The 16,950-nt window shown below is 37.9% G+C and overlaps 1 protein-coding gene across 1 annotated transcript in view; it reads right to left on the bottom strand.

The window, feature by feature from the left end:
* CUL5 (cullin 5) overlaps positions 1 to 16,950 on the bottom strand; it is a 124,128-nt gene that overhangs the window by 22,001 nt on the left and 85,177 nt on the right. The window contains exons 8-10 of the mRNA XM_049889362.1: positions 4,175 to 4,268; positions 2,665 to 2,795; positions 2,332 to 2,439 (exon numbers count right to left, since the gene is read on the bottom strand). Coding sequence (XP_049745319.1) covers positions 2,332 to 2,439; positions 2,665 to 2,795; positions 4,175 to 4,268 — 333 coding nt within the window. The remainder of the gene's footprint in view (positions 1 to 2,331; positions 2,440 to 2,664; positions 2,796 to 4,174; positions 4,269 to 16,950) is intronic.

Genomic DNA, 16,950 nt, shown 5'->3' on the forward strand with positions numbered 1-16,950 from the left:
TGGCAATGGGTTCGGTGTTTTTTTTGTTTTGTTTTTTTGGTTTTGTACACTTTCAGCAGATGATGTGGCTTCCTATTTAACTGAGAAAACTGAAGCAAACAGAAGAGAATTTCCAGAGACCACTACCATCTACCCACATCTATGCTCATATTCTGCCTTCTCTCTTATTGCCATGACATGAATAAGCCATCCTTGCTCCAAAGCAGAAAGCAGCCCTTCTACTTGAACTCTTATCCAAGGAACTCCCTCCTCCTCCTGTATCATCAATTTTCCCTTCTCCATTGTTTGTCTCCTCAGCATACAAAACTGTATTTTTTAGTCTTAAAAATTCTTTGTTTTTTTTTTGAGGTTAACAACTTTTTATTATGTTAATATAACAGGAATTATTCATATCAGTCTCACAGCAATTATACTAGTGGAGAGAAAATTTATGAGTCCATTTACTAATGATAGCTATAATAAATATTGTTCTTTTTTGGTTTTGTCTACCTTCAGTTACTGCCCCATTTTTCCCTTCCTTTAAGCCAAACTCCTTGAAGAATCATCTAACTCACTGTCTCCAACTTCCCATTTGCCATTCTTCTTGGAAACCCTCTAATCGGGCTTTCATACCACCACCCGTCGTGCCACCCAAATGGTCTTGTCAAAGTCACAGCCTTTATGTTGCCGAACACAACGGTTAATCCCCATCTTACTTGCACTATCAGCAGCATGCACCCCTTCTGGAAGCACTTTCCACTTGTTCTCTAGCACCTCTCCCACACTCTCCAGGTCTTCCACTCATTTTCCTTTGCTGGTTTCTCATCTTCCTGACAACTAAATGTCAGAATGCCCTAGGCCAGTCCTTGGAGCTCTTCTTTATTTTTACTCATTACTTTGATGATCATATCCAGCCTCAGTTCTTCAAATACCATCCATATGATGAAGCTCCCAAATTTCTTTCCAGCCCGTTCTAATCCTTAAACTCCATACTCAACATTTCCATATAAATGTTTAATAACATTTCAAAATTAACTTAAATTGTCCAAAACTGAGTTTCTGATCTCTCTGCACCATCTCTCCAAAGCCCACTTCTCCCACAGTCTTCCCCAACTTTGTAAACATGTCTTTCCAACTGATTAGAACCAATCTTGATGGTCTCTTTCTATTATATTCCACATCTTATTCATTAGCAAACCCTGTATAGCCTATTTTCATAATATAATCAGAATTCAACCACTTCTGAGTACCTCTATCCACTGTCATTCTAGGCCAATCCTCCATCATCACTTTACTCAATTATGTTAATAGTTTCCTAACTCATTCTTCCTTCTTCTCTTGCCCCACTTCAGTTTATTCTTTTTGCAGCAGCCAGAGTGGCCCTGTTAAGATGTAAGTCAGGTCCGGCCACTCTGTTACAAATCTTTTAGTGGCTTAACATCCTACTCAGAGAGTCAAAACCAAACTCCTTACCATGGCTTACAGAGTCTTATGCGATCTGGCCTCCTGTTAGCTCTCTGACTTCATTTCCTACTATTCTCCCCCTCACTCAATCCACTCTGGCCACAATGACCTTTTCTGCTGCTCCTCAAACATAACGGGAACATGCTTGCCTTGCAGTCTTTGCATCCACTGTTCTCTCTACCTGGAACACTCACCCCACCACCTCCATACTACTCCTCTAACTCCTTTTCTACTCTACGTATTTCGTTTATTTTTAAGTATACAAACTAAGGAAAAAAACCCTACTGGAGAAAGTCGATTGTCCTCCTTTTAAAGTCACAGTAGAGAGGGAAAAAACTAATGATGATTTCTAGTGATAGGTTTATGACATTTAAGAAGCTATAACACTACTGATAATACTATGTTTCATTCTCATCACCCCACACTAGTGAGAATGGGAAAAGAGGTGGTCTGCAATGCAAATACCAGGCGCCTGGAACACAAGCACAGAAGTGATGTAACTCTTACAGGAGCTCTATGGGGAGACAGAGGAGGGAGGAATCAACTCTGCTTGGGACTGGCTGTTTATCAAGGAAGTTCCAGGGTAAGTGTATTTTGAGCTGAGTCTTAACGGAAGGATGAATAGGAATTCAATAGTAATAATATTAAAGAATAGGAAGGCATTCTTGGAAAAATCAGGAAGAGAGCAACTTTCTAGCTAAATTCTAGATCACAGGCATACCCAACACTTACAAAAACATTTATCAAACCAAATACAATAAATATAGCTGGCCTCCACTGATGAAAAACAAGTTGCTACTTAATAGCACAATGAAGCAAATTTTCTTACTAGAAGTACATTATGACAATAATGTTTTTAATACAGTGTTAATATGTAAGAATATATACCTTATCTCTTGCAGTAAGAAATCGTGGATCATCTTGAAAAGCTTCTTTGACAAGTTTACTAAATCTATTAAATAATGTAAGTAACTGCTCAACGTATTTCTCAGAGTCCTAGAAATAAAACATTTTATATTCAATTGAGATTTTAAAAGAAAGAGTAATACAAAGAAAGCCGAGAAAATATAAGTTAGATTTTGTTTATAAAGAATGTTTTCTTAAAAATAAAAGGTGTTTCAATGTTACTGTTTTGCCATTTCAATTGCCACTGTAAGTGCTCAATCCTGCATTTTTACCAGTTTTAATACGCATCTATCACTGCCATGGGGGAGAACTTACAGTAGTAATAGTTTCAGCAGCTGCTACCATATCTGCCAGGCCAGCACTAATAATATGTTCTTCCAAGTCTTTCAACATCGGTTCTATCCCATTAGGAACTTTGTCCATCAGTGAAAACATTAAATGCAATTCTGAAAGGATATAACACACTCATGTAATCATTTCATCAACTAGAATAAACCTTCTCTCAGATTAATCTCATGCATCTAGAATGCCTATAATAGTAAGAATACCCTAGTGGTATTCTGCGGGTACAATTGGTTTAGGAGTTGTTATAGCAAGTAGGACCTCCTGACCTACTTTCTCAGTTTGACAAAATTACAAAACCAGAAAAAAATTTCAAATTAAAAATGATTACATTTTGCAAAACTCAACTCCTCTTAAGAGGTGAGTTATTTTACCCCCAACAAGATGAAATATTTTTAATTCTAAGAAGTAAAAAAAGTTTACACAGAAGATAAGTACATTTCATAAAGTAGATGCAATATTAAATATGTAGCCTCATCATTAGGGTTAAAGTCATGCCTTCAGATTTTTCAGAGTAATGATTCTAAGAGAAAAGTTTATTAGAGACCATTAATATAAAACTGTGTCCATAAAGAACTGGTCGGTTTATAAAGTACTTCCTCATGTTATACTGTTTAATTGACCTTCACAAAAACCCACCTCACAGTACTGCTTATGACTAAATAAAGCCTTCTGAAGGCAGTCTGACATGGATAAGAGAGAATTCTACTTTGACTGGAGTATGGAAATTCAAATATTTCACTTATGCCAAACAGTACCATGATTTTTACTACAAAATGCTCCTAGAGAGTAAGTGAATTTATACGCATACTTTCAACACAACTAGAGATTTAATGGGAGCTTGGAGTTAGACACAATAAAATCTGGGGCATAATACATTAAAATATTATCTCTGGGTAGTGGGAATACAGGTAATTTTTACTGTATTTTTTGTTTAAATTGTACTTACTAGCCTCCAAAACATATCTTTATTAAGAAAACATTTAAGTAATTACAGAAACACACTTCAGATTTTAAATTGTAAAATATTTTTTAGGGGAGGGAATGCACATTATTAACATAAAGTGTTTTATTACTTTCTAAAAAGATTCATTACAAGGTTCTACGCAAAGGTCAAATGTCTAGTTCTATAAGTCGGAATCAATGCAACAGCAATGGGTTTTTTAAAAGGGTATCCTATACCATGTGTTTACAATGTAAATTGGCCTTTAAAAGGAAGGTCCTACTTTTGAAAACAAATGGAAGTTCACATACTAGAAAAAAAAAATAGCCCTAGTACCTAAGGGGAAAATGTCTAATTTAAGCTTAGAGAAAGAGATCCTAACGGTGCTAAATATTTTATCACTGCCTTTAAACACAGTTTTTTTTAAACACAGTTCACTTTAACAAACATACGTGTATGTCGAACAGCAATTTATTAAGTGATTTGCTTCAAAAATACCCCTTTAAAAGATCAGATAACTGTATGTGATGTTTTACCTACTTTCAGTTTCATTTCTCTTGATCATGCCTTGGCATTCTGCTAAGATAGTCTCTTTAAAGGATGTCACCAGGGCATTTACACAGCATTCCATGAGCTGAAATATATCAAAAATTGGTCAAGGCCTCTATAAGCTTTACAGCACAAATCTATTCCAACTAACAAAATAAAACCAAATTGTTCAAAAGCTGAAAAACTTAAGTATCCTGAAAACAGGTTTTACTTACCTATACTACAGGATGGCTCGAGCCAGATACCTCATGCTGGTTTACCACTTAAGTATATGCCCCCTTTAGGAAAAAGTCATTGAACTTAAGTTCTCTAGAAATTTTAACAAAAGTTTCTGAGAAAAGGAGGAAAAAAAAAAAAAAAACTAAAAAATATGTAAGAAAAAAATTAAATTTGATTAACTCTCCCTAACTGGAGAGAGCCTGTGTTAGAACTAGATTCTAAAATTCTAGAAGTATGAATACATTCATTCAACAAAGCATTACTGGGTGCCTACTATGTTTGAGCACCAAAGAAATATTTAGGAGATAAAGAAGAATACAAATCCCTGTTCTGGAAATCACTGTTTAATTGAGGGTGTGGAAGGGGGCAAAGGTAAACTGTTAAGAATTTAAGGTAACTCATTTAAGTGACATCACACACATACACACACAATCCAACAAATAAAACAGCAGCAGCAAAGGCACTACTTCCTTCTTGAGTAATTAAAAAGGCAGCATCCACAAGATGGTATCTAAATTGGATCTTTAAAGGTTAAGAAAAAGTCCTAAAATGGATTGAGTATTCTGAGAACAGTAAGAAGTTGAATATGGTAGGGAAGAGACCGATAGTGGAAAAGAAGGTTAGAAAGGTAGGTTAGAGATAGATTATGAATGAAAAATCTGTGGTTTGAGATTTTAATCTATAGGCAGGAAACAAAGAACCAAAGGTTTTTAAAGAGAGGATTAAGCTTTTCCTACCTCCAGACCATTTTTAAAAGGTGGTAGTAAGGCAGATGGTATGAAGGGAGGAAGAATGGTAAAGGAGGCTGGTGAAATACTGCAAGTAAAATAGCGAAGGTCCAATGTTCTAAGAGGCCCTCAGGAAAATCTCCCAAATGGGGCAGAAGATTTCCACCCCACCCCTACTCCCGCATGTCATGTTATGATTTATTCCTCTTACAGTGAGTAAATAAATTTAGTAAGTTGTGAATACTAAAGTAAGATACACTAAGACTGATACATCTCCTCTGAAAAACAGATTGTCTACATACATTAAGGGAGGGAATTAGTCCAAACGTCCTTTGTTAAAAATTCCTTTTCGAACTAACAATGTTGATAATTACTGAAGTTGGGTTTAGGTACTGGAGGTTCGGTATACTACTCTTTCGACTTTCTAAAACTCTTCCAGAATAAAAAATATTTTTCAAACCCCTCTTCACAAATTTTGCTAGCTACTTTTAATCTATTTATCTCAATTTCTGTCCAAAGAAAAACAAAACACAAAGTGATTCAGAAATTCTTGCTCTATTAAAGATGAGGAGCTCTGTCTACAAGTTCTAAATTCTATACCAGCTCTGGAAAGTGCATGGCTTCCGCAGCGAGATTCAGAAGAGGTAAATCTAACTATTTGTAACTAATGAAGAATGAAGAGAAAGTACGATGGTAAAGAGGAAATAAACTCCAAGCCCCAAGCACTTGGTCTCCGGTTTCTACTTTCATTGCAAAGTTACACTTGAGCATGATAATGTTTGCCAGTAGTCCAAATTTTACAAAAACGTAGATCAGTGTATTCCAAACCATGTGTTGTGGAATCAGTTTTACGGGCTTGAGGCCACCTTTTTTTTATGACAAGAGAACAAAAATATCAGAGTATATCACACATAGTAACAATACATCTTAGTTCACAGAACTTTTTGTTAGATATAAACACATATGTACTAAGCCACAATAGATAATGAATTTCTTTCCATGGGTTACAATGAGGATAAAAGGAGAGGCCAAACTGATAAGACAATTGAAATAAATTGGACAGAACTGGTTAACTGCATAGATGAATGGGGTTAGGGGAAAAAAGGTGGGGGGTCATTGAAGCAGTTTCTACCTTGAGAGGTTAAACATATAAACAATCATTATAATAGCAGGTACCTTTTAATGAGCACTTACTATGTACCAGGCATTGAGCTAAGTGTTTTACATATATTATCTCATTTAACCCACATGACAGTCTTATGAAACAGGTATTTAACACGAGAAGACAAGTTTATAGAGGTTAAACAGCTTGCAAGTGTTGCACAGTTTGTAAGGTCTTGAGTTGTGATCTGAGGCTAGGTATGTGACTCCACCACCTTCAGCTTTTATTACTACTCCAAGAGAAACAGAAAAAGGAGCCCTGTTAGCGCAGTAGTTAAGCACTAGGCTGCTAACCGAAAGGTTGTTGGTTTGAACCCACCCACCAGCTCCACCGGAGAAAGACCTGGCAATCAGCTTTTATAAAGACTGTAGTCTAGAAAACCCTATGGGGCAGTTCTCTCTGTCATTTGGGGTCACTATGAGTTGCAACTGACTTGACAGCACCTATCAACAATAGAAAGTATACACTTAGTAATGGCTACATGCTCAGAACTGAGTTAAGTGTTGTAAGGAATACCCATTGCCATCAAGCCAATTTTGACTCACAGCAACCCTACAGGACAGAGTAGAACTGCCCCATAGGGTTTCCAAGGAGCAGCTGGTGGATTCGAACTGCCCATCTTTTGGTTAGCAGCCAATCTCTTAATTGCTGCGTCACCAGGACTCTGTTGTAAGTAAGGAATAGAGAAGTATAAAATATAGTTAATACCACTCAATGATCTTATAATCCTGTTAGGGAAATATAACTATAAAAATGTGTACATACTTCATATGTACAAAGGTATATGAAAAGAAGTTCAACTTCACAAATAACCATAGAAATGGAATAAATTCATTATCACTACACTATAAGCTTCACAAGGACAGAGATTATGTTCTGTCCCCAACTATATATGCATGGCCTCATACATAGTTGGTGCTTGATAAGTAACACTACAAAGCTGTCTATAATCTGCCATTAAATCAAGCGGTAAAAAAAACTGCTTCTGTGGGAATTTGAATAAGAGGAAATTGATAAAGGCTAGAGAATTTAGGGAGCCCTGGTAGCACACTGGTTAAGAGCTCAGCTGCTAACTAAAAGGTCAGTAGTTTGAATCCATCAGCTGCTCCTTGGAAACCCTACGTCCTATAGGGTCACCATGAGTCAGAATCACCTCAATGGCAATGGGTTTGGCTTTTTTTTTTTTTTTTAGAGAATTTGGGGATTTCTTCATTATAAGATGGGCTATAAGGATTCTGAAGGATATGAACAGGCAGAAGAAAAATAAACATTACTATAAATGAATGCAAGAAAATGAAATGGAAAATACACGTTATAAATGAGAAACAAGCCCTATAAGAGTAGAAAGGCTCCTGCTAGACATTAAAACCAGAAGTTGCCGGTTGACTTGATTCTGACTCAGCAAGCCATGTGTATCTGAGTAAAACTGCTCCATGGGGTTTCCAACGGCTAATTTTTCAGAAGTAGGACACTAGGTCTTTCTTCCAAGGTACCTCTGGGTGGACTTGAACCTCCAACCTTCTGGTTAGCAGCAGAGCACATTAACCGTCTGCACCACCCAGGGACTCTTGCTGGACATTATAAAGAACTAAACTTAGAAACCGCTGCCTGTTTTTCAGTTTGCTGTATTGTGGTCTGTGTGTTGCTATGATGCTGGAAGCTATGCTACCAGCATTTCAAATACCAGCAGGGTCACCCAAGGTGGGCAAATTTCAGTGGAACTTCTTAACTAGGACAGACTAGGAAGAAAGACCGGACAGTTTACTTCCAAAAATTAGTCAAAGAAAACCCTATAGCTCATAACAGAATATTGTCCAATACCGTATTGGAGGATGAGGCCCCTACGTTGGAAGGCAATCAAAATACACAGCAGCCACAACCACAGACTTGAGCAGACCAGAGATCAAATGGGCATCACTATGTTCTGTTACAAACAAGGTTGCAATGAGTTGAAGTTGACAATGGCAACTAACAACAACAAAATCAGAAAAATAGGCTAGGGCCTAAACATGAAGGGTCTTAAAAATCAGGGATAGTAAATAATGATACTCTTCTTTTTGAATAAAGAAGTAAAACAGAATATGGCTGATTGGGTAGAAGCTACCTCGGATCCCTCTTGCAAAAAAGACTTGGAAAAACAAGTGAATCGATCACATACATGACAATGTACGAACCCTGACCATCAAACACAAATCCAAAGAGTTGACCTGAGTGACAGAGACTGAGAACGAACAACCACAGGGAAGCAGCGACTGTTCTCGGAGCCTGAAGCCAGCGTCCCAGTCAGGAAACCTTGGCGCCGGGCTTTGGACTGGGCGCAGGGGAGCTGAGCACGGCATCCTGAGACAGCGCAAACATGGGGCGCAGCCCTAGCCCCCTGAACTGACCTCGGGGGAAGCCCAGCCAGTGCACGCAGGCAGCGCAGTGACGCAGCTGACAGGAGGAGAAGTCACCGGGAGGCAGCGACTGGTTTTGGAGCCGGGAGTGCGGCGTCCCAGCCGGGGAACCTTGGCGTTAGGCTTTGGACTGGGAGCTGAGGAACTAACCGCGGCTTCTGAGACAGCGCAAGCATGGGATGCGGGCCTGACACTCGGGGGCAATCTCTACCCAGCCAGCCCACACAGTCGAAGCACCCCCCTCAGGAATCTCAGATAAAACAGTCATCCCAAGCAAGATAAGTAACTTTGTCTATATTCCGGGGTGCTATTCTCTCCTATTTATCTGAACCCTCCCCTCCCCTTCCCAGCCGGCTTCATTAACATTGGAATTTCCTGAGCCAGAGAGTGAACCGCACTGCAGTTTTTCTTTTTTTTTTTTTGGTCTTTTCCTAACCATTCTCCTGGCCTAAGAGAAGCAGCTACAAAAAACCCAGGGACCAAAAATCCTTCCCTAATTGGACTAAAAACACAGAACCAGCTCCAGTCAAGCATATGTGATCCACAGTCTTGGGCTTTCATCCCTACAGGGAACAAGGTGGCTATTATAATGCAAAGGCATTTCTGATAGGGATCCGACTGTAATTGTTTTAGCGGATCACTGGAAAGAAAACTTTCCCAGGTCTGATATCTCTGCGTATTCAACAGAGCCCTCACTGACCCACAACAGGGAACTGAGAGCTAAAGCGCCCCCCAGACCACCTAGCCTCCTGCCTTAGGGGTCTAACAAGGGAGACACCTACCAATCTGTAGAGGTACCTGCATTGGGGGCCTAAGGTACAGCTGCAGAGCTCACCCTCCAAAGTGCTTTAGGAATAGAGACACACCTATCTCACTGGCACTTGGGGGAAGCCTGTCAGCATCCTGCCCCTCCGAGAGTGTGAACCCCTGCTGCTACTAGAATCTGGTGCACACAACTATCACCACTACTTCTCTAGGTGGATAGGTGACAGTCGGCACCACACACTTGATGACCCCAAATCAGATTCTACTCAAGAATAGTGAATGGACTCTTAGGCTTATATATCTGGTAACAGCCCAAACCAGCTAGTAATAGGACATAAGTGACTCAAGGGCTACAACAATCAAGACAGCACAATCTAGTAGCCCATCTACGTATATTGAAAGAAAACAAAACAAGATAAGACTCAGTGAGCAAATATAGAATAAATCACTACAATATCGTAGTGATGGCTCGGAGACAGCAGTCGATTATCAAACCACATAAAGAAGCAGACCATGATCGCTTCTACAACTCCCCAAACTAAAGAATCAAAATCTTTCCCAAATGAAGATACAATCCTGGAATTGCCAGATACATAATACAAAAAACTAATTTACAGAATGCTTCAAGACATCAGGGATGACCTCAGAAATGAAATAAGGCAATCTACAGAAAAAGCCAAGGAACACACTGATAAAGCAGTTGAAGAACTCAAAAAGACTATTCAAGAACATAGTGGAAAAATTAATTAGTTGCAAGAATCCATAGAGAGACAGCATTCAGAAATCCAAAAGATTAACAATAAAATTACAGAATTAGAGAATGCAAAAGAAGTCAGAGGAGCAGACTCGAGCAATTGGAATGCAGAGTGGGAAACGTGGAGGATCAGGGAATTGACACCAATATAGCTGAAAAAAAATCAGATAAAAGAATTAAAAAAAAATGAAGAAATCTTAAGAATCATGTGGGACTCTATCAAGAAGAATAACTTGCGTGTGATTGGAATCCCAGAACAGGGAGGGATAACAGAAAACACAGAGAGAATAGTTGAAGATCTGCTGGCAGAAAACTTCCCTGACATCATGAAAGATGAAAGGATATCTATCCAAGATGCTCCTTGAACCCCATTTAAGATTGATCCAAAAAGAAAAGCACCAAGACATATTATCGTCAAACTTGCCAAAACCAAAGATAAAGAGAAAATTTGAAAAGCAGCCAGGGATAAAAAAAAGGTCTCCTACAAAGGAGAATCAATAAGAATAACTTCAGACTACTCAGCAGAAACCATGCAGTCAAGAAGGCAATGGGATGACATATATAGAGCACTGAAGGAGAAAAACTGCCAGCCAAGGATCATATATCCAGCAAAACTCTCTCTCAAATATGAAGGTGAAATTAAAACATTTACAAATAAACAAAAGCTTAGAGAATTTACAAAAACCAAACCAAAGCTACAGGAATTACTAAAGGAAATTGTTTGGTCAGAAAACCAATAATATCAGATACCAGCACAACACGAGGTCACAGAACTGAACATCCTGACATCAACTCAAGTAGGGAAATCACAACAACAAATTAAGATTAATTTTCAAAAGAAAAAAACGCTCAAAACAGGGAATCACGGAAGTCAATATGCAAAAGATCACAAAAATCAAAAAGAGGGACTAAATACAGGTAGCATAGAACTGCCATATGGAGAGGGATACAAGGCAATATAGGACAATACAAGTTAGGTTTTTACTTAAAAAATAGGGGTAAATATTAAGGTAACCACAAAGAGGTATAACAACTCCATAACTCAAAATAAAAACCAAGGAAAACATAACGACTCAGCAAACATAAAGTCAAATACTATGAAAAAGAGGAACACACAATTTACAAAGAAAAACATCTCAGCACAAAAAACTAAGTGGAAAAATGAAATTGTCAACAACACACATAAAAGGGCATCAAAATGACAGCACTAAACACATAAAAAAAATACTTATCTATAATTACGCTGAATGTAAATGGACTAAATGCACCAATAAAGAGACAGGAGAGTCTCAGACTGGATAAAGAAACACAATCTGTCTATATGCTGCCTACAAGAGACACACCTTAGACTTAGAGACACAAACAAACTAAAACTCAAAGGATGGAAAAAAATATATCAAGCAAACAATAAGCAAAAAAGAGCAAGAGTAGCAATATTAATTTCTGACAAAATAGACTTTAAAGTTAAATGTGCCACAAAGGATAAAGAAGGACACTATATAATGATTAAAGGGACAATTGACCAGGAAGATATAACCATATTAAATATTTATGCACCCAATGACAGGGCTGCAAGATACATAAAACAAACTTTAACAGAACTGAAAAGTGAGATAGACCTCCACAATTATAGTAGGAGACTTCAACACACCACTTTTGGAGAAGGACAGGACATCCAGTAAGAAGCTCAATAGAGACACGGAAGACCTAATTGGTACAATCAACCAACTTCACCTCATTGACTTATACAGAACACTCCAACCAACTGCTGCAAAGTATACTTTTTTTTCTAGTGCACATGGAACATTCTCCAGAATAGACCACATATTAGGTCATAAAACAAACCTTCCAGAATCCAAAACATCGAAATATTACAAAGCATCTTCTCAGACCACAAAGCCATACAAGTGGAAATCAATAACAGAAAACTTAGGGAAAAGAAATCAAAAACTTGGAAACTGAACGATACCCTCCTGAAAAAAGACTGGGTTATAGAAGACATTAAGGAGGGAATAAAGAAATTCATAGAATGCAAAGAGAATGAAAACACTTCCTATCAAAACCTCTGAGACACAGCAAAAGCAGTGCTCGGAGGTCAATTTATATCGATAAATGCACGCATACAAAAAGAAGAAAGAGCCACAATCAGAGAACCGTCCCTATAACTTGAACAAACAGAAAGTGAGCAACAAAACGATCCATCAGGCACCAGAAGAAAACAAATAATAAAAATTAGAGCTGAACGAAATGAATTAGAGAGCAGGAAAACAACTAAAAGAATTAACAAAGCCAAAAGCTGGTTCTTTGAAAAAATTAACAAAATTGATAAACCACTGGCCAGACTGACTAAAGAAATACAGGAAAGGAAACAAATAACCCGAATAAGAAATGAGATGGGCCACATCACAACAGACCCAACTGAAATTAAAGGAATCATATCAGATTATTACAAAAAATTGTACTCTAACAAATTTGCAAACCTTGAAGAAATGGATGAATTCCTAGAAAAACATCACCTACCTAAACTAACACTATCAGAAGTAAAACAACTAAATAGACCCATAACAAAAAGAGAAATTGAAACGGTAATCAAAAAACTCCCAATAAAAAAAAGCCCTGGCCCGGATGTCTTTACTGCAGAGTTCTACCAAACATTCAGAGAAGAGTTAACACCACTACTACTAAAGGTATTTCAAAGTATAGAAAATGATGGAATACTACCTAACTCATTCTATGAAGCCACCATATCCCTGATACCAAAACCAGGTAAAAAAACACATCACAAAAAAAGAAAATTACAGACCTATATCCCTCATGAACATAGATGCAAAAATCCTCAACAAAATTCTAGCCAATAGAATTCAACAACATATCAAAAAAATAATCCACCACGACCAAGTGGGATTTATATCAGGTATGCAAGGCTGGCTTAATATTAGAAAAACCATTAATGTAATCCACCATATAAATAAAACAAAAGACAAAAACCACATGATCTTATCAATTGATGCAGAAAAGGCATTTGACAAATCCAACACCCATTCATGATAAACACTCTCAGCAAAATAGGAATTGAAGGAAAATTCCTCAACATAATAAAGGGCATCTGTACAAAGCCAACGTCACCCTAAATGGAGAGAGCCTGAAGGCATTTCCCTTGAGAACGGGAACCAGACAAGGATGCCCTTTATCACCGCTCTTATTCAACATTGTGCTAGAGGTCCTAGCCAGAGCAATTAGGCTAGACAAAGAAATAAAGGGCATCCGGATTGGCAAGAAGGAAGTCAAATTATCTCTATTTGCAGATGACATGATCTTATACATAGAAAACCCTAAGGAATCCTCCAGAAAACTACTGAAACTAATAGAAGAGTTTGGCAGAGTCTCAGGTTATAAGATAAACAGACAAAAATCACTTGGATTCCTCTACATCAACAAAAAGAACATCGAAGAGGAAATAACCAAATCAATACCATTCACAGTAGCCCCCAAGAAGATAAAATACTTAGGAATAAATCTTACCAAAGATGTAAAAGACCTATACAAAGAAAACTACAAAGTACTACTACAAGAAACTAAAAAGGACCTACTTAAGTGGAAAAACATACCTTGCTCATGGATAGGAAGACTTAACATAGTAAAAATGTCTATTCTGCCAAAAGCCATCTAAACATACAATGCACTTCCGATCCAAATTCCAATGACATTTTTTAATGTGATGGAGAAACAAATCACCAAATTCATATGGAAGGGAAAGAAGCCTCGGATAAGTAAAGCATTACTGAAAAAGAAGAAGAAAGTGAGAGGCCTCACTCTACCTGATTTTAGAACCTATTATATAGCCACAGTAGTCAAAACAGCCTGGTACTGGTACAACAGGCACATAGACCAATGGAACACAATAAAGAACCCAGATATAAATCCATCCACATATCAGCAGCTGATGTTTGACAAAGGCCCAGTGTCAGTAAATTGGGGAAAAGATAGTCTTTTTAACAAATGGTGATGGCATAACTGGATATCCATTTGCAGAAAAATGAAACAGGACCTATACCTCACACCATGCACAAAAACTAACTCCAAGTGGATCAAAGACCTAAATATAAAAACTAAAACGATAAAGATCATAGAAGAAAAAATAGGGACAACCCTAGGAGCCCTAATTCAAGACATAAACAGAATACAAGATATTACCAGAAATGACGAAGAGAAACCAGATAACTAGGAGCTCCTAAAAATCAGACACCTATGCTCATCTAAAGACTTCACCAAAAGAGTAAAAAGACCGCCTACCGATTGGGAAAGAATTTTCAGTTATGACATCTCCGACCAGCTCCTCATCTCTAAAATCTATAAAACTCAACCACAAAAAGACAAACAACCCAATCAAGAAGTAGGCAAAGGATATGAACACACACTTCACTAAAGAAGATATTCAGTCAGCTAACAGATACATGAGAAAATGCTCTCGATCATTAGCCATTAGAGTATGCAAATTAAAACTATGATGAGATTCCATCTCACTCCAACAAGGCTGGCATTAATCAAAAAACACAAAATAATAAATGTTGGAGAGGCTGCACAGAGATTGGAACTCTTATACACTGTTGGTGGGAATGTAAAATGGTACAACCACTTTGGAAATCTATCTGGAGTTTTCTTAAAAAGTTAGAAAAAGAACTACCATAAAAAAAAAAAAAAACCATACAACCCAGAAATCCCACTCCTCGGAATATACCCTAGAGAAATAAGAGCCTTCACACCCATGTTTATTGCAGCTCTGTTTACAATAGCAAAAAGCTGGAAGCAACCAAGGGGTCCATCAACAGATGAATGGTTAAATAAATTGTGGTATATTCACACAATGGAATACTACGCATCGATAAAGAACAATGACGAATCTGTGAAACATTTCATAATATGGAGGAACCTGGAAGGCGTTATGCTGAGTGAAATTAGTCAGAGGCAAAAGGACAAATATTGTATAAGACCACTATTATAAGATCTTGAGAAACAGTATAAACTGAGAAGAACACATACTTTTGTGGCTACGAGGGGGCGAGGGAGGGAGGGAGCGAGGGAGGGTGGGAGAGGGTTATATACCGATTAGTTAGTAGATAAGAACTACTTTAGGTGAAGGGAAGGACAATATTCAATACAGGGAAGGTCAGCTCAAATGGACTGGATCAAAAGCAAAGAAGTTTCCAGGATAAACTGAATGCTTCAAAGGTCAGCAAAGCAAGGGCGGGGATTTGGGGACTATGGCTTAAGGGGACTTCTAAGTCAAATGGCAAAATAATTCTATTATGAAAACATTCTGCAACCCACTTTGAAATGTGGCGTCTGGGGTCTTAAATGCTAACATGCATCAATTGGTCTCAACCCATCTGGATCAAAGGAGAATGAAGAACACCAAGGTCACACGATAACGATGAGCCCAAGAGACAGAAAGGGCCACATGAACCAGAGACTTACATCATCCTGAGACCAGAAGAACTAGATGGTGCCCGGCCACAACCGATGACTGCCCTGACAGGGAGCACAACAGAGAACCCCTGAGGGAGCAGGAGATCAGTGGGATGCAGACCCCAAATTCTCATAAAAAGACCAGACTTAATGGTCTGACTGAGACTAGAGGAATCCCGGCGGTCATGGTCCCCAAACCTTCTGTTGGCCCAGGACAGGAACCATTCCCGAAGACAACTCATCAGACATGGAAGGGACTGGACAATGGGTTGGAGAGAGATTCTGATGGAGAGTGAGCTACTTGTATCAGGTGGATACTTGAGACTGTGTTGGCATCTCCTGTCTGGAGGGGAGATAGGAGGGTAGAGAGGGTTAGAAACTGGCAAAATTGTCACGAAAGGAGAGACTGGAAGGGCTGACTCATTAGGGGGAGAGTAAGTGGGAGTATGGAGTAAGGTGTGTATAAGCTTATATGTGACAGACTGACTTGATTTGTAAACGTTCACTTAAAGCTCAATAAAAATTATTAAAAAATAAAAAAAAATGTGAAACAACACACCTTTCTCCTTAACATGTATTTTGGAAAATACAGTTTTTGTTTTTTAATAAAAGTGTGTATTGATGTTAAAAAAAAAAAAAAGAAGTAAAACAATGAAAGTGATGTGTGAAAGATTAGCCTGTACTCACAAAAGAAGAAATACAAATGGTCAATAATAGGAATAAAGATTAGGGGACACTGAGCTTCTTTCTGTTGAGGGTGATGGAAAAATTGAAGAACGGTTAACGATGATTGTTGAAACATAGGATGAACGTATTTAATGTCACTGAACAGTACATGCGAAGACTGCTGAAATGGCAAATGTTTTGTTACCTATATATTTTCCACAATAAAAAAAAAGTATTAAAAAAAGAATAAAGATGCCCGGTCTCATTAATAATTTTTAAATCACATAAAAAAAAATATTTTTTTTTTTTTATTGGCAGGTTGGCAAAGATTAAAAGGCGGAAATAACCCAATTCTGCAAAGATATGGATAAAAAGGCATGCAGTTGATGGTAGTAAGAATTACTGCAACTTTTCTGAAGTTTAGTTTGGTACGATGTAGCAGTTTGTAAAAGGTTCATTCCCTAACGTTTCAGCAATCTCATTTCTAAGAACGTAGTCAAAAGAGAATGGCAAATGTGAGAAAAGATGTATGCATAAGGATATTGAAAAGATACAAACACATGTGGATGTTTCAGAAAGAGCTATTTATAAGAATAAACTATAAACAATGA

Source organism: Elephas maximus, chromosome 7 (genome assembly GCF_024166365.1).
Source record: "Elephas maximus indicus isolate mEleMax1 chromosome 7, mEleMax1 primary haplotype, whole genome shotgun sequence".
In the NCBI taxonomy this organism is placed as follows: Eukaryota; Metazoa; Chordata; class Mammalia; order Proboscidea; family Elephantidae; genus Elephas; species Elephas maximus.